Consider the following 18,493-nt stretch of genomic DNA (forward strand, 5'->3'; position numbering starts at 1 on the left):
ACCCTGATCCTTGAATGGTCAATCTCTGGCTTTCATCCCATGTTCCTGGGCTGGGTCTCTCCACTGCCCACCCATAGCTCTCCTCCTTCACAGTTACTTCCTTGGTGAGCCACAACTCTCCTTTACACCTAGTGGTCTACTTCTCTCAGCTGAGATTCCTCTTTGCTCCTCCAGGTCAGTGGTAGGAGACCATCAGGCAACCAAAGAACCCCTCCCCCCCAAAGGGCAAACACTATCTCCTTGTAATCTTCCAACCCCCACCCCACCCCCCCCCCCCCCCACCCCCATCATTCTTAAGTACAAGGGCACTCTCTCTCCGCATTTTATTTCAAAACTATTTTCCTTGGGCTGGGCTTCCTTCCACCCAGAGACCTCCCAGTCACTCCCTCCAGTGACTCTCTACAGGGACTTACTCTCCTAGTAATCTCAAACTAATGGGATTACACTCTCCCCCCAGCCACCAATCCCTTGCCTTTAAGGGGTTTCTTTAGGTTTTGTTCTCCCTTTACCTGGAGTAACACAAACCCCACATAACATCATTCAGTTTTATTCAACACATAACTTCATTTCAACATCGTCAATCCTCATAATGAACATACTATGTGCTCATATTACTAAGTTTCTCTTTCAAATATAAACAGGAAACCCAGACAACCACAGGGTGGCAACCTGTTCAAACTGGATTCTGGTTACCATTTTACTCTTTTCTTGTTTTTTTTTTTTTCCCCAGACATCATGGGTCAGAACATTCTGGGTCAATCAAGAGTGGTAACCTGCTCAGTCATACTCTGTCCACCAGAGTCCAAAATGATACCCTCATAACACCTCTTAAATATTATACCATCCAATTGAGAACAGTTTACTCGATAATAATAAACTTTTATTTTTAGTCAACCATTTTTTTCATCAACATTTTTCCCGTTTCTGCCATTTCCAACCTTTTTTTAAACAATGTATCATAATTGGGCAACATATTATATTCATATGCTTCCATTTTTCCAATGCTTATCCCCAACAGTATAACTTTGACCCACTTAATACCTTGGACCTGGGTCCACCCCATCATTTAATGTCCAATAATATAACATTTTTACAACCACATGAAACAACTTTCGTATAACCAGGGTCTATTGCCCAACTATTTATTTTACTTGGCTTTTCATATTTGTTTATTGGACAACTCGGCATTAGTTTGTTCAGTGGTTCTCCCACATTTTCCTATGTGCCAAGAAAATCTAGGTGACATGTGAGGGACTGTATGTAGTGTGTGGGAGGGGGCAGCAATTGCAGCGATGGGGGGGCTGTGATGTGCATGAGGGAGGTGGTGGGAGCAGTGGCTGGGGGTGCCCTGAAGACCCTTACTGCCCGGGGGTCCCGACCACTGTCAGTCTGCCCTTCTATTAATTCCAGGGGATTACATAAATAACAGAGATAAAGGCTATAAAAGTTTGGAGGGGTAAATTGGGCAACTTTCATTTTCGAAAGTTTTGTATACTGTAGGGTCAGTAGAGAGGGACTATGCAACTTTTTTTACAACGTTGATGTTTTTCATGTTTGAAGAAAAGGCTAGACGAATATTTCATATTTAATATAAAAAGTAGTTTATGAACTGAATATCAATCATATTCAGGAAGCATTTCTTGATAAGCAATATACAAGTCAGAATGAATGATTAAAACAAAGCAATGTAAAGCAACGAAATCAGAATGCTATATACAGAGAGAGAAATCAGAGTGCTTAAAGCAAATCAAAAATGCTATAGACAGACAAAGAAAATTCAAAAAATGCTTAAAACCTCTTTGTTTCACTCTGTTTTTATACCGGGCCTCTGACTAATTCTCTCATACAACATTCCTGTGCAAGTCTCTGAATACCACAAACTGTTAATCATGTGCAGAACATCTGCTTTCTATTACCCCCCTAACTTCTAGCCCACAGACTTTCTGGAGCCTGCCTTTGGCTAATGTGTTGCCACATTCTTTTCATGCCTCAGGAGGTTTAGTGTTAAAACAGCTTGTTGTAATCATGGAGCCTTCCACTCCGCATTTTTCATACTTTTAATCTTTCATGCTTTTATTCAACATCCTCCCTTTGAGGGCTGATTGTTTCAGGCCTCAACACATCTGTTTCAGCTCCAGTCTGTTTCTTCACCACCCTTCTAAATCTCCTCCCTCCTTGTTTGTGGCATTCAGTTTCTGCACGCTTTTCAATATTTTTGGCTGACATATTAAAGTTCTATTCATTCTTGATTTCATTTACCATTATCATTTTCAAAGCATCCTGGCACATCTTTGCAAACATGCTAATACACATGTTACACATTAAACAGATTCAATTGTACTAGGGTACAAAATTTATATTCCTTTTGAATACAGACAGTGAGTTTCATCAAAGGGGAATACACTGTCATTCTTGCTTTTCATATAAAAACAATTATAAGGATAATGCCTAATTGCATTAACTGATGTGGTATTAAAAATTACACAAATTAAAAGCATAACATTCATTGAATCAGTTGTTACAACATTCTGCGTGTAAGTGCACTTTATCGGGGGAATGTGTTCAGTTGTCATACTATTAATCAGACACCAACATGATGTCTGTGGGTACTTGTCCATAAGCAAGGCTTGCTTATAAATAGTCTCATTTGTCCAATGAAGGTTTTCATCATCTCTTACACAGGTATTATTGGGATCACAGTCATGGTGCCCACTCAATTTTATCATTGTAGTCCCATACATCATAGCTGGCAAGGACAAGGATGTGGGCACATATGATACAATCAGTCAAATTCAACATCTTGGCCGCTGCAACAAGTCTATTATCATATGTGTTCATTGTCCATTAACAAACAACAACATCCCAATACCATCATGTTTCGGGACATATTTGTTTATTCTTTGTCCATTTCAATATTATTAGTTCGTCGAATATCTGATAAGTGTATCCAAGAAGTATGACCTTCCAGACAGGCAGCGGTCTGAGTAAGGGCCGTGATAGCAAAAGGCCCTACATACACAGGATCCTTCCATGTTTTATGTGTAAAGTTCTTTCATAGCACTAGATCACCTACTTTAAAAGCACAAACATCATTAGTAATCCCTGTCTGTGATGCTACATTTGTTCGGATCATATCACTTGTCAGGTTCAACATCGGTTGTAGCTTTTGCCAGTACTGAGCTGTGCTATCAGTACTTGCTGTCTGCATCGGGAAGAAATGACGTCCTGTCTGAATTTGGAATGGAGACAATTTAGTACGCCCATTAGGTTGGGCCCTTATAACCATCAAAGCTAATGGTAACAAATCAAGCCAGGTATATGGTTTACCTGCTGTTTCCTTGTTTAAAGCCTTCAGTAATACTCTCAATTTAGTTTTTAAAATACCATTGTAACGCTCCACCAAACCATTGGAGGTGGGGCGATACACTGATACTTTTCTGTGTGTTAAACCCATAATCGTTTCCATTTCTTTCAAAACACTGTTATTAAAATGCGTCCCGTTATCAGAAATTATTCTAGACGGACATCCATGTCTTGGCATAATATGAGTTACCAGGCATTGTACCACTTCATGTGCTGTCTCCCTTTTACATGGAAATGCTTCTACCCACCTTGAGAAAGCATCCACCCAAACTAACAAATACCTTTTTCCCTGCACTGGAATAATCATATCAGTGAAATCAATATACCATTCTTTTGCTGGGCCTTCTGGTATTGGAAGTGTCCCAGGTGATATTTTAGGACCTCGTTTAGGTATGTTAATATTACATACCATGCAATTCTGCACAACCTGTTGAATCAAGTTATCAATTTTCAAAGTCCAAAATCTTTGCTCAAACTGTTGTTTCATTGTATCTTTATTCCAATGCATGGTTGCATGCCACTCAGCCAATACCTTAATCGCCTGGCTCATTGGCATGCAAGGTAATCCTTCTTCTGCATTAAACCATTCACTTCCCAATTTCGTACATCCTCTCTTCAACCATTTTTCACTTTCCTGTCCCTCTGGCTGCCACATTTCAATCTTATCTACATTCGTAAGTGGCCCTTCCTGTGTCTGTCTAGTATTATACAAAATCTTTTCACTTTGCTTAACCACCTCCGTTGCTGCTGCATCAGCCATTGCATTACCTAGTGCCTCAAAGGTTGGCCTTTCAGTGTGGGCCGGGGTCCACACAACTGCAGTTTTTCTACCTTCACGTTCCCTTCTTGCCAAAATTTCAAACAGCAATTTCCAATATGTGTAATGTTGTAAATTTTTACCTGCACTGGTTATCATCCCCCTACGCTGCCATTTTAATATATGATACTGTAGTGAACTTGCAACGTAACCACTATCAGTATATATAGTAACATTTTGAGTCATATCAGTGTGTTGTAAGGCCGTAATAACGGCTAAAAGTTCAGCATGCTGTGCAGTATGGTCAGGAGGGGTTTTATATTGTACTTGCATTATCTTTCTTAGATTCTCATCCACCTGCACGCAGGCAAAGCCTGCAACAGTCCTTTCACAAGCTCCATCTGTAAACCATATTAACCCATCAGACAAGGGTTCAAAAGTAAGACAGTGAAATGTAGGGATTTCTATAGTATCGATCTCACCCTCTAGATTGACAGGAAAAAGCAGATCTATCTTATTTCTCTGTTCTTTAGTTAATGGTATTATTCTTATATCTTGTCCTAAAAGTACTGCTTGATATTTTCCAAATCTAGTGGCTGTCAATGCTGTTTGGCTAGGGCTCAACAGTGTTTTAATCGTGTGGTTGGTATGTATTACAATAGGAACAAAAGGCATTTGTGCTCTCCATTTACCTACTGCTGCCACAATAGCTGTCAGTAACTTTGGTATTTCTTTCATTCCCTTTTCCACATGATTAAAAGAGCCTGACAAAAAAGCTACTGGTGTATTTACTTCCTTATTTTGATTAATCATAGCTGCCCAACTATTTCCCATATCTTTTACCCACAGATGCACAGGTGATTGGATATCTATTACTGCTAACGGTCCTGGAGATAATAAATCCCTCACAATCTTAGCCAATACCATCTTATCCTGTTCTTCCAATACAATTAGTGTATTCTTTGGTGTGGCTGCGGGCAGTTTCAAATGTTTATAAAGTCTCATTACTTTTTGTGTATAATTTGGTATCCATTGTCTGCAGTAATTTAACATTCCCAAAACTGCACGTAACTGGGTAACTGTTTGTGGTACCGGGGTTTCATTTAAAATAGATATAACTTCCGGTATAATGACCTTATGTTCTGCTGAAACATTTTGTCCTAAAAGTGACAGTAGACTGAGCTACAACACATTTCTCCTTGTTACATTTATATCCTAACTCTCCTAATAACAAAAATAATTTTCTAGTCCACTCTAGGCATTCTGCTTCAGTCTCAGCAGACAGTAGAATATCATCTACATAGACAAACAATGACACCGTGTCAGGCAATTGACTCCTGAAATCCTTTAAATCCATCATTAGTTGTTTTGAGAATACCGATGGACTATCAGTAAAGCCTTGCGGCATCCTAGTCCACCTGTATGCCTCATTCTGTACTATAAATGACGTTAAATCCCTAGACTCTGGATGAAGAGGTATTGAAAAGAATGCATTAGACAAGTCAATAACAGTGTTATATGCATATATATTCTGAGTGTGCAAAAGTGTAGCAGGATTTGCACAAATCGGAAATTGATTTTTTGTAACCTCATTTAGCTCTCTTAAATCATGTACTATCCTTACATTGTTTTCCCTTTTCGGGACTGGAAACAATGGGGTATTATACGGGGATACTGAAGGTTCAATAATACCACATTTCAATAATTTATCAATGTGTTCCAGGGTTTTGGATACTAATTTAGGTCGTATGGGGTAAGGGTCTTGCCTCGGCCCCTTTGCCCCTTCTATTAATTCTATCTTATGGGGTTTTGCATTTATGGCTAGTCCATATGGTGAATCACTTGTACTCCAAATATGTTGCGGTAATTCTTCCATAACCCTTACTTTATTTTCATTATTCAACTGTTGGACCATAGTGAGCAAACTTGGTATTTCTTTATTTCCAAAATTTAAACACAGTCCTAATTGAGACAACAAGTCTCTACCACACAAATTTACTGGGCAATCAGGTGCCACTAAGAAGGGTACCACAGCCTCCCTTGAACCGTGCGGTTGGCATTCCAGTCGCACCAGAGTCGGTTCTGTTAGCCTTTTTCTTTGTTCTATCCCCGTAAATCCCACTGTTGTTCTATACTGATTTGAAAGCTTAACTCCCAGTGGTTTTACACACAACACAGAAGTACTCGCCCCTGTATCTATCAAAAATCTCACAGGAGTTCCATATTTGCCAATTGTCAATGTAATAAAGGGTTCCCTTGTGTCTAATCTGAAAATCATTCCCTCCTCCTGACACGGGTTTGCTTCCAGTCAATAGCATTGATCTGGAGTATTCTGCCAAGTTGGAAAGGCATTTACAGTACCCTGTCTCTGTACTGCCGCTCCTGGTCCCTGTGATTGCGTCGCTGGCTGCTGTATTGCAGTCTGCGGGGCACTCGCAGGTATCCCTACTACTTGTGGCATTAATCCTTGCTGCGTCTGCATTTGTACTTGGGGCATTCCTGCATTCTGATAACATTCTGAAGCATAGTGACCAAATTGATTACAGCCCCAACATTGTACATGCGTCCTTCTATTAGGTGATGGTCCTGATCCTTGCATCCCTCGACCTCTACCCCTGCCTCTAACCATGCCTCGTCCCCTTGGTTGGTACGGCCGGCTATATCCCGGTTGTACATAGTAAATGACCTGTGGAGGTGAGGCAGAGGGCATTACCATTGTTTCCTGTTTTTTGTTTCTATCCTGTTCCTTGCTTTCCAAATCCTTTAACTGCATAGTCATTAACTTAGAAGTTAATTTAGCCTGTTCTTTCTGTGGGGTCTCTATCAGTTTACGATGCACATTACTAAAATGCATCAATGTCTCTCTTATTTCTGGCCATGGCTTTGAGGACAGGGCAATGACAGCATCTAAATTTTTACGCATATTATCAGGCAGTGTGGACATAAATAGGTGTAAAAATACTGCTACATTATGGTCCACATCTGCATCTTGCCCTGTTTGAGCCTTATACAAATTTATACATTTTGTTAAATGTGCCGAAAAATCAGTTTTAGGGTCCCATTTATTTGCTGTTATGGCTGAAAAATCAATCGGGGTTGGATACATCACATGCAGAGCTGCAGAAAGAGCAGCCTTAATATTCCCTACATATACATCCCCATCTGCAGTATGTGACAGCAGACGCTGATATCCACACTGCACTGCCAGTTGAGAAATACTGATACCCGATGCTGCACATAAAGCTTTAAAATCTCCAATAGTCAATTGAGTCCCTGCAGTTGCCTGTTCTATCCCATCTAACCACATACGAGCTCCTTTCACTATACTGGGAATTTTTGCAACTAAAGTTGTAACATCTACGGGGGTGTATGGCTTGTAATGTTGTATTCGATTGCCAGCTGCGTCTAAGCGCGTCATAACTGGCATGTGTAAAGCACTACTATCTAAAGCACTGCAAATCTCCTGTTTACCTTCCTCTTCCACCTCTTTTTCAGCCTGTTTCATTTTGTAAAACCAATCGTCCCAGTACTCCAGCCCTGCTTTAATAAAGTCCAGGCTTCCCGCCTTGGGGCAATATTTATTTATTACTTTTGTCAAACTCTGTACGTCCTCATGTGAGGTAGGTCCTCCCTTATCACAGGGGAAAAGGAGGTTTTTAACTTCCAACAGGTTCTTAGTAACTCCCCACCATTCTGCCCCATATTTAGTTTTATCCAATCTCACAAGTTCTGCAGCTACATAGGTTTCCTTAAAAATTGCCTTTGACGGTCTGGGTGTCAATTTGGGCGGTGTTTCCCTGATTTTAAACGTGGGTGTCTGAGGATCCACTCTAAGGGAAGGTTCAGGGGGTGACTCGGTACATAGCCGAAGCCGTCCCTCAATTTCAAATTGTGTTGCCAGGTCATATTGTTCTGATGTAATTAGAGTTTTTAAATCAGGATAAGTGCCTGATTCTGCACTAGATTTTCCTTTTTCTTTCTGTCTCACCCGTTTTTTCTCCTTTTTCTGTTCCCTAGTCCCCACATCACTGTCCTCATTATCCCCTCCCTTTTCACTTTCTGAATCACTGGGGGGGTCATCAAGAGCCGAATACCCAGCGCATGGCACAGAGCGCTTTGACTTTAATTCCTTCATTTTATCAGTCGCCCTTATGGGGCACAACGTGTCCCTGCTAGATTCATACGACGGGGGATTATTTCTTTCTGCCTCTTTTTGTATCCTATCTACATCAGCATGAAAAAGATCTGCTGCTAAAGAAAATAAATTCCAAATTGTAAGATGCTTCTCTAAGCTTTTCTTCTGCCTAGTTTTATTTTTATTTTCTTGTAAGTAGCTCAGGAGAGATAATAATTTTGGACGATCAAACGATCCATCCTGAGACCAGCTCAAAACAGAATCTTTTGCATCATATTTGACCCATTTGTCATGTATTTTTTCAATCTGTTTTTTTTCTAATGGGAATAATTCTATGACATGCTGCAAAGGGGAGCATTTTTTTGAACTATCTAAATCTAAATACATAGCATATACAGGAGGCTTTTCTTTCTTATCTGCCCCTTTCCCTTTCATTTTATTCTGACTATTACAATTTCTCCTATAAAGCCACAACCTACAAAAATATACTACTGCACCTAAACCAAGAAAATATACAAAACAGAAAACTACAAAACTAAACAAATATACCAGTAATAAGGCCACAGTGTAAGCTTACTCACGCGTCTTCTTATTTCTCTTTTTAGCAAGCCCAGGAGTTGTAGCCTGTATGTATGCCCACTTCAGTAGTTTGATCAATCCCACATCAGTGGAGCACAGAAATCATCAGGTTTAAACAACGCTTGCTTTGCTTTCAATCCTGTAAAAAACTTCATTAACAACAAACACTTAATTTGTCCTTCGTCTCGCCTTCTCTTTTCCGTGTGCGGCCTACTCCTGGCTGGCTCGCCACTTTGAAGAAAAGGCTAGACAAATATTTCATATTTAATATAAAAAGTAGTTTATGAACTGAATATCAATCATATTCAGGAAGCATTTCTTGATAAGCAATATACAAGTCAGAATGAATGATTAAAACAAAGCAATGTAAAGCAACGAAATCAGAATGCTATATACAGAGAGAGAAATCAGAGTGCTTAAAGCAAATCAAAAATGCTATAGACAGACAAAGAAAATTCAAAAAATGCTTAAAACCTCTTTGTTTCACTCTGTTTTTATACCGGGCCTCTGACTAATTCTCTCATACAACATTCCTGTGCAAGTCTCTGAATACCACAAACTGTTAATCATGTGCAGAACATCTGCTTTCTATTACCCCCCTAACTTCTAGCCCACAGACTTTCTGGAGCCTGCCTTTGGCTAATGTGTTGCCACATTCTTTTCATGCCTCAGGAGGTTTAGTGTTAAAACAGCTTGTTGTAATCATGGAGCCTTCCACTCCGCATTTTTCATACTTTTAATCTTTCATGCTTTTATTCAACATGTTCTACAGCCTAAAAACTGTGGGTAAACATTTCTCATTTTTTAAAGATGTAGTTAGTCCATTCCTGAGGCTGAAATTGTGCAGGATTATCCCTCTGGTAGAAATGTATTTATTTATTTATTTGTTACCTATATGCAGGCTGAATGTGGCTTACATAGCCGTTCGCCAAGTCGGTAAAGAACAAATACAAAGTGGTATTAAGAATAGGGTTCATGTGTTACAGACACATTTGGGAATCGTAGAGAGCAAGAGTTGGGTTATGTCCATTACTAGCTTTAGTTAATTGTGTAGCAGGGTTCACTTACCCCACTTTTGATACCTTTTCACCCAGACATCACAACTCCACCTCTGCCCAAACCAGGCCCTTGAGAGCCTCTACATTGCAGATCACGGATCAGAGCCACTTAGGAGGTTTCAGTACTGTGCCCCATCCAAAAGTCTGATTGATTGGCATGAAGGACATGTGTTTTATTTAAATACTTGAAATTTTGCCCAAGTATCAATTTCTCTACAACTTAGGAGAAAAATGGTAGGTTTGAAACAGGCTGATTTACTGGACAACATGATTTTTGTTTCCCTAATGAGACTGGTTGTTTCTTATAGATTTTTGGATGCTAATCATAGAAATGGCATCAAAATTTTGTAGCTGTTATGTGATTGAGCAGAGTTGTGAGTAGAGTATGCTAATGTATAATGTGTTCTCATAAACTGTGAAATCTAACTAGAAATATTCTCTTTCTCATTTCCCTCTAGGATGTGAAGGACGCCCTGAGCAGGTAGAAGTTAGTTTTCTGCCCTTTTCTATGTGGCTGGATGGATTTTGAGTGAGGAAGAAGGGAATTAATCGATTGGTGAGAATTGAGATTGAGAATGGGAGAGAGGGAGGTGGGATTGTGTGAGGAGAGGGAGAGTTAAGGTGTGGAGGGAGGAAGCACTGAGAAATGAAGGGGAAGAGATGGAGGAGAGGGGAGGAGAATTACAGACCTAACCTCCCTTCCCCCTGACTCTCTCTTTTTCATCTCTGTACTGCCAGCACTTCTCTCCCACCAACCTCCCTGATATCTCCTCTCTTCCTGTCCTCACCTATTTGGCTCTCCCAGAATCCTCTCTTCATTCCCCACCAATGAATCTTCTTTCCACCTCTACCCTGTCAGTTTTGCTGCCCCTCAACCCTAGTGCAGAAGGAGGTGCTGGTGAAAGTCTCTGCTCTGTCCGTAACAGAGTAAAATGTCCAAATGCCACTTTGTGCCATTTTTTGAATGTAGTGCCGATGAACTGCATAGCAAAATCTTTAAAAATGGGTTTCAAAAATAGTGATTTGGACATTTTGAATGTTTTCCTGTTTCAAAAATGAGTCCCATAACCACAGAGAACTGATTGCTCATGGTATATCTCATTCCTTCCACTGTTCACATCTCTATCCCCTGGGCGTGAACTTCTCCCAGAATAATCACCGTCACTCTCTAACCCATAGGTGTCAGAAAATGACGTTTCCGGTACCAGAGGCTGTTTCTACTGATCTGAAACTGGGTTTCCAATTGAGCTTCCCTCAGCAGCTGAAGAAATGGATTACAAAATTTGGAGGTGAGGAATTGATCGCTTTTTAATTTGCTTTGTCATAAGAACATAAGAGTAGCCATACCAGGTCAGACCAATGGTCCATCCATCCCAGTTTCCTGTTTTCTAAACAGTGGCCAATCTAGGTCACAAGTACCTGGCAGAAACCCAAATCGTGGCAACACTTCATACTACAAATCCCAGGTTAAGCAGTTGCTTCCCATGTCTGTCTCAATAGCTGACTATGGACATTTCTTCCAGGAATTTGTCCAAACCTTTTTTAAAGCCAGATACACTAACTGCTGTTACCACCTTCTCCGGCAATGAGTTCCAGAGCTTAAGTATTCGTTGAGGGAAAAATTATTTCCTCCTATTTGTTTTAAAAGTATTTCCATGTAACTTCCTTGAGTGTCCCCTAGTCTTTGTACTTTTGGAAGCAGCAGAGCCATAATATAAAAAATAATACAAAACGTGAAAGACACTAAGGCGGCTGGACAAAAAAAGCGTCAAATATCTAAAATGACCTGTTGCCAACAAATCATCAAACCAAACAAATATAGTGTAGACGCGTGTTGTGCAAAATGAAAATTGTCATGCGTCCATTTTGGGTCTGAGACCTTACCGCCAGCCATTGACCTAGTGCTAAAGTCTCATGCGGTAACCGGGTAGTAATGACCTACATGTGTCAAATGCCACTTGGCAAGCGTCCAATGCGCGCGTTCAAAAATAAAAATTATTTTACGACGCGCACCAAAAATGAAATTAGCAGTAAGACATGAATATGCTCATTGTATATAACAACTTCAAGAAAACAACAAGCTGGTGTCTTGTCCCACCAATTTCAGCACCAAGTACAAATGATGAATAAGTATAAACAGTGTGTATAAATAAATAAAATACACCACCTGAGTGACACAGCCAATGGTTTATAATGCAAAAAGAGGAATTACAAAATAAATGGAATTTAAAAACAATCAAAAATTACACCAATTGCTGAAGTGAGAGTCCCACTTTTACCAGCTACTGACACACTCACAAAAGAAAACTCTCCCTCCAACACTTAAACTACAAAGGAACATCTGGGAACAAATGGGAAAAGAGCAGCACCCGTCACGTAATAAATAATGCAGAAGGCTGATATCACATAATGAACAAAATATTGCATATAAAAATACAAAAAACTAGCGTATTTTCCAGTCAATATCACACTAATTATGCAGTCTTTTTCTCATTATTATGGTTGCTTAAAGTGGGGGGAGTGAAAAAGGGAATGGTTTGGGGTGGGAACATGGTTGTTGTTTATATGACTGGGTTCATATGTTTTTGTGGATTTTGCATTAAAATTAATACAACATGATTTATGTTTAAATTTATTTATTGATTTTCACAGAAAGTTCCATATCATATTCAGAAATAGGCTCTAAACAGTTTTCATGTCTAGCATAAACAAGATATTTATAGCTTCAACTATCTCTTAATTTTGCTAACATAAACTTCTAATCTACCATAACCTACAACCTATCCAATGTCCCTTTTTATTCTCCTGTGAAATCTTTCCTATTGGTGCCTAGTTTCCTATCTCCACCCCCTCCCCCCCTTCCCTCCCACTTCCACCCTCCCTTATGCTCTCATGTTCTTAGCAGATCAGTTTGTACTGGATTGTCCAAGCAGTTCTCTTACAAATTCAGGATCCGGCCTCTTCCCCCTAAGGGAATAGTTTGCCAGAAGGCAGTCCAAATCCGATAAAAGTCCTTTTCTGTAAATCTTCGTTCACTTTTATAGTCTGTCAATTTCTTTTCAAACTTCATGTAGTCTATCATCAAACTACGCCATTGCTGCAAGGTTGGAGTTTTATTTGTAATCCACTCAGTAAGTATAACTTTTTTTGCAATCATTATGGCTCTATGAGTAAATCCCTTGAACCCTGTCGGAATCGGGCGCACCAGCATGGGCTTTCCAAATAACATCTGTGGTCCCTTCTTACAAGTAGCACCCCACATCTGTGAAATCGACTGGGTAAGTATTGTCCAAAATTTTTGGATGTTGAGGCATGACCAAAACATATGTCCAAGTGTCGCCCCCTGCGTCCCACACTTAGGGCAAGCACCATCCGGGGATATTCCCATATGAAAGGCTCTCCTTGGAGGGATATATGCCCTCATTGCAAATTTGTATTCCATTTCGCTGTATTGAACCATCTTGGAGGCTTTTTGGATCTTGTTGATATACTCCTGTATTATAATTGGTAGCAAGATTGTGTCTAAGTCCATGTTCCACTGCCTAGTCAGCAACTGGTAGTCCGGTTCTTCTGTCCTGTCTTTTAGATGCCGATGATTCATGGACAATGACACTCTACCCTGGGACTGCAGGGAGTATGCCGATGCAAGTTCCTCCTGCACATCCTCTGTGAGGCATTCCCAAGGCAAACTTTTTACATAGTGAGTCAACTGCCAGTAATGGAAACGATCCCGTAGTTTGAGGGTAAATTGTGTCTGCAGTTCTTCAAAGGATCTCATTTGCCCCTCTTCTGTTACCACTTGATGATACAACATGATTTAAACATTAAAAAATGCTGACTGCTGTGGGCTGAATATGGGCTGGATGATGTCACGTTCTTACTTTATAACAGCTGTACCATCAGTTCTGCCCAAAGCAACAATGACCTTGTGTTGTCTATTGTCACTCCTGTTTGAGTATCACCTGAAGAAGGAATGGGTGATAAGGCAAAGCTTGTTTTATTTTGTTGCATTGCACCCTGGAAGTTATGTGTTTACTATGTCATAAACTTATTCCTGGAATAAGCAGCAGAAAATGTGTTTTACTCTTTTGGGATCTTGCCAGGTACTTGTGACCTGGATTCACCACTGTTGGAAACAGGATACTGGGCTTGATGGACCTTCAGTCTTTCCCTGGATGACAATTCTTATGTATGAATGTAATTATAAGATCATTGAAGGACATTTTGATAATTCAAAATCTCTAACATTTCTCTCTCTCTTTATTGTTTTTTTTTACAAAATAAAATCACATCCTGCTGGATTTGGTAAGTTTTAGTCAGTTAGAAACATATATATTTTAGGGGTGGGCAATTAACACATTAATAACGCTATTAATGCATTAATATTTTAATGAATAACATGTTTTGTGATGCTGCCTGTTTTTTTTAATGCTGACCCACCCCTCCCCCACGCTTACCTCTACAGCAGGGCTCAGGATTTTTTCTCCTTCCTCGGAGCTGCCCCAAACTCCCTTCTCTCCCGCTGCATGGTCCAGAAAGTTGGGGAAGGTCTCTTGAGACTTGAAACCACAAGACTTCCCCAACTTCCTGCATTGCGTGACTCAAGTATCTGCTGAGCGCGATCGCTGTGCAGGGGAGACAAGGAGTTTGAGGCAACGCTGAGCACGAGCCCTACTGTACAAGTAAATGCGGGTTGTGGTGAAAACTGTTTGAAACCTTATTCTTTAATGGCCAAAATGCATGCTGTCATTAAGAGCACTTAATTGCATGATTACAACTTTTAATCACACGATTAATCACAATTAAAATGTTTAATCACTGTCCACCCCTAATGTATTTTTTATATCATTGTACTTATTTCTCTTCTCTGAGATCTGATCATTGTTCATCTTTTTTTTTAATGCAGATTGGTGGATAGAATTTGGCAGCTATACAGGTAACTGAATCTGATATATAACTAATTATACCAAACCATCAAATCTACTAATGTGTCCTTTGACTGTGATTTTGCTATACCGACACCTACAGCCAGTGTTAGGGATCATTTTCACCCCTGTGATAGAGAAGACAATGTGTGTTTCCCCTGATCAGGGTCAGAGAGTGATCCCTCTGGTTCAGACCTGGCAAGTTTTCCACATTCATTGGGAGACTCCCGTTTTCTCAGGTCACCTCCGAAACTTCCACAAGGGAGTGAATGACTCCCACTCAGCAGTCTGTGACAGTCCAAGGACTTTTCAATTTTGATGAGACTGGCTTGTTTTACAGACAGGCTGGCAAATGGAGATATATAACGAAAATGGCAGCCAAAGCCCCTGGTTTTAAGGCATTTAAAGATCTTCGAACAATCCATTATTGATCCACTAGTGCATTCGTATTTAATTGGCATACGCCTTCCTAAAAGCATTACCTCTAACCCAATCATCAACACTACCCATAAGTTATTGTTGCTCTTAGACAAGTCTTTGCGTATTCCTTGGTCTGTTACGTCTTATACAGTGGTGGAAATAAGTATTTGATCCCTTGCTGATTTTGTAAGTGTGCCCACTGACAAAGACATGAGCAGCCCATAATTGAAGGGTAGGTTATTGGTAACAGTGAGAGATAGCACATCACAAATTAAATCCGGAAAATCACATTGTGGAAAGTATATGAATTTATTTGCATTCTGCAGAGGGAAATAAGTATTTAATCCCTCTGGCAAACAAGACCTAATACTTGGTGGCAAAACCCTTGTTGGCAAGCACAGCGGTCAGACGTCTTCTGTAGTTGATGATGAGGTTTGCACACATGTCAGGAGGAATTTTGGTCCACTCCTCTTTGCAGATCATCTCTAAATCATTAAGAGTTCTGGGCTGTCGCTTGGCAACTCGCAGCTTCAGCTCCCTCCATAAGTTTTCAATGGGATTAAGGTCTGGTGACTGGCTAGGCCACTCCATGACCCTAATGTGCTTCTTCCTGAGCCACTCCTTTGTTGCCTTGGCTGTATGTTTTGGGTCATTGTCGTGCTGGAAGACCCAGCCACGACCCATTTTTAAGGCCCTGGCGGAGGGAAGGAGGTTGTCACTCAGAATTGTACGGTACATGGCCCCATCCATTCTCCCATTGATGCGGTGAAGTAGTCCTGTGCCCTTAGCAGAGAAACACCCCCAAAACATAACATTTCCACCTCCATGCTTGACAGTGGGGACGGTGTTCTTTGGGTCATAGGCAGCATTTCTCTTCCTCCAAACACGGCGAGTTGAGTTCATGCCAAAGAGCTCAATTTTTGTCTCATCTGACCACAGCACCTTCTCCCAATCACTCTCGGCATCATCCAGGTGTTCACTGGCAAACTTCAGACGGGCCGTCACATGTGCCTTCCAGAGCAGGGGGACCTTGCGGGCACTGCAGGATTGCAATCCGTTATGTCGTAATGTGTTACCAATGGTTTTCGTGGTGACAGTGGTCCCAGCTGCTTTGAGATCATTGACAAGTTCCCCCCTTGTAGTTGTAGACTGATTTCTAACCTTCCTCATGATCAAGGATACCCCACGAGGTGAGATTTTGCGTGGAGCCCCAGATCTTTGTCGATTGACAGTCATTTTGTACTTCTTCCATTTTCTTACTATGGCACCAACAGTTGTCTCCTTCTCGCCCAGCGTCTTACTGATGGTTTTGTAGCCCATTCCAGCCTTGTGCAGGTGTATGATCTTGTCCCTGACATCCTTAGACAGCTCCTTGCTCTTGGCCATTTTGTAGAGGTTAGAGTCTGACTGATTCACTGAGTCTGTGGACAGGTGTCTTTCATACAGGTGACCATTGCCGACAGCTGTCTGTCATGCAGGTAACGAGTTGATTTGGAGCATCTACCTGGTCTGTAGGGGCCAGATCTCTTACTGGTTGGTGGGGGATCAAATACTTATTTCCCTCTGCAGAATGCAAATAAATTCATATACTTTCCACAATGTGATTTTCCGGATTTAATTTGTGATGTGCTATCTCTCACTGTTACCAATAACCTACCCTTCAATTATGGGCTGCTCATGTCTTTGTCAGTGGGCACACTTACAAAATCAGCAAGGGATCAAATACTTATTTCCACCACTGTATGCCCATATGGAATAATCCCAACTTTAGAATTCATAAAAAAACAAGCCTCTGGGCCCTGAAAGATCTGATTCATCTAAATCAGTCATGGAAATCTTTCTCAGATCTGAAAGTTGAATTTTCGCTGCTGGACGCTCAGTTTTATCATTGGCTGCAGATTAGTTCCATTTTAACGAAAAGTAAGTTACACATTCAGCTATTATCTCAAATCCCTGAGCTTATTCATTTCAATTTGAGGCTCCAGCATTCGGGTCATGCTGCTTCTTACATATATAAGCATCTCTTAAATACATCCCCTGCTAAGTGTACAGGTTAACGACATACAACAGCCTATTGCAGATAAACTATGGGAACAGTTATGGAACTCTAACTCTTCTTCAACGATCCAGTCTTTATATTTCTTCATGCATAGAACTTTGTGGGCGCTGCATAGGTTGCTGAGAATGGACTGTACATTCAAATTTAAAGCAAACAACAGACTGGTCTCAGCCTTCATCTTCTGGAAAATTCTGAAACTTTGAAACACCTGGTGCCGTGGGCTGTGTCTCTCCTGGAATGGGATAACAACACTGGACCTGGGGTGAGGGAGATGGAGATATCATTAGGGTTTCCATAGGGCTCCAGAAAAAGGAGGACAGATTGAGCCAGTTGGAAGAAGTTATTTTATTACTCAGATTTTTGTTTTCAAAACACTCAGGGGTTGATAGTCAAAGCAATTTAACCGGCTGAAAATGGCTCCTGGCCAGGTAAATCATTTGTTTGTGCTAAGCACTAATTTTCAGAAGTATCCGCCTGAGGTGGAGAATTCAAATGCCCCACGGAGAATCAGTGGACGGTTGACCATGGATACCAAAGACTCCCACTCTTTGTCTAATCACTAATTTTCAGCAGTGCTAGGGTGTCCCTAAAACCGGCCCCTCCAAATGACACACTAATTACAATTTATAACAAATTACTACTCTGCCCATCTCCGTTATTATACATCCTCTGTGTACATCCGTATGCTGCACAAGATGGCATATTTGAAAATGTAAGTGAGATCAAATAAAAATGGCAACAATAATAAAGAACGACAAGGAGGAAGCATCAGCTCATTGTTTGCTTTGTTTTGAGAGTATGGGGATGACGGCTGAGTGGGGGAGGGGAAACAGAGATTAACCTAATTGGCTTTGATGTTTTGATGTCATCCCATGTCTTGAGTCAAATCTATGAGGCAGGAGGGTGACAATATCCAATAGCAGAGCTCCTGTCATAGAAAAAGTGATTGACTGAAGAACCAGCAAATGAGAGTTAGAGGTACATAAGTACATAAGTACATAAGTAGTGCCATACTGGGAAAGACCAAAGGTCCATCTAGCCCAGCATCCTGTCACCGACAGTGGCCAATCCAGGTCAAGGGCACCTGGCACGCTCCCCAAACGTAAAAACATTCCAGACAAGTTATACCTAAAAATGAGGAATTTTTCCAGTCCATTTAATAGCGGTCTATGGACTTGTCCTTTAGGAATCTATCTA

At 40.7% G+C, this 18,493-nt stretch overlaps 1 protein-coding gene across 5 annotated transcripts in view; it reads left to right on the forward strand.

Annotated features, from left to right (window-relative positions):
- LOC115468254 (E3 ubiquitin-protein ligase TRIM39-like) overlaps positions 1 to 18,493 on the forward strand; it is an 872,633-nt gene that overhangs the window by 12,932 nt on the left and 841,208 nt on the right. For 2 of the 5 annotated variants that reach the window (XR_003941838.1, XM_030199812.1), the window contains exons 4-7: positions 10,351 to 10,373; positions 11,072 to 11,181; positions 13,864 to 13,869; positions 14,799 to 14,828. Coding sequence is in view for 4 of the 5 variants with exons in the window: in XM_030199812.1 (XP_030055672.1) it covers positions 10,351 to 10,373; positions 11,072 to 11,181; positions 13,864 to 13,869; positions 14,799 to 14,828 (169 nt within the window). In the remaining variant the exon portion in view is untranslated. The remainder of the gene's footprint in view (positions 1 to 10,350; positions 10,374 to 11,071; positions 11,182 to 13,863; positions 13,870 to 14,798; positions 14,829 to 18,493) is intronic. The other 3 variants (XM_030199809.1, XM_030199811.1, XM_030199810.1) reach the window with 2 other exon arrangements.

Source organism: Microcaecilia unicolor, chromosome 4, assembly GCF_901765095.1.
Source record: "Microcaecilia unicolor chromosome 4, aMicUni1.1, whole genome shotgun sequence".
NCBI classification, from domain to species: domain Eukaryota; kingdom Metazoa; phylum Chordata; class Amphibia; order Gymnophiona; family Siphonopidae; genus Microcaecilia; species Microcaecilia unicolor.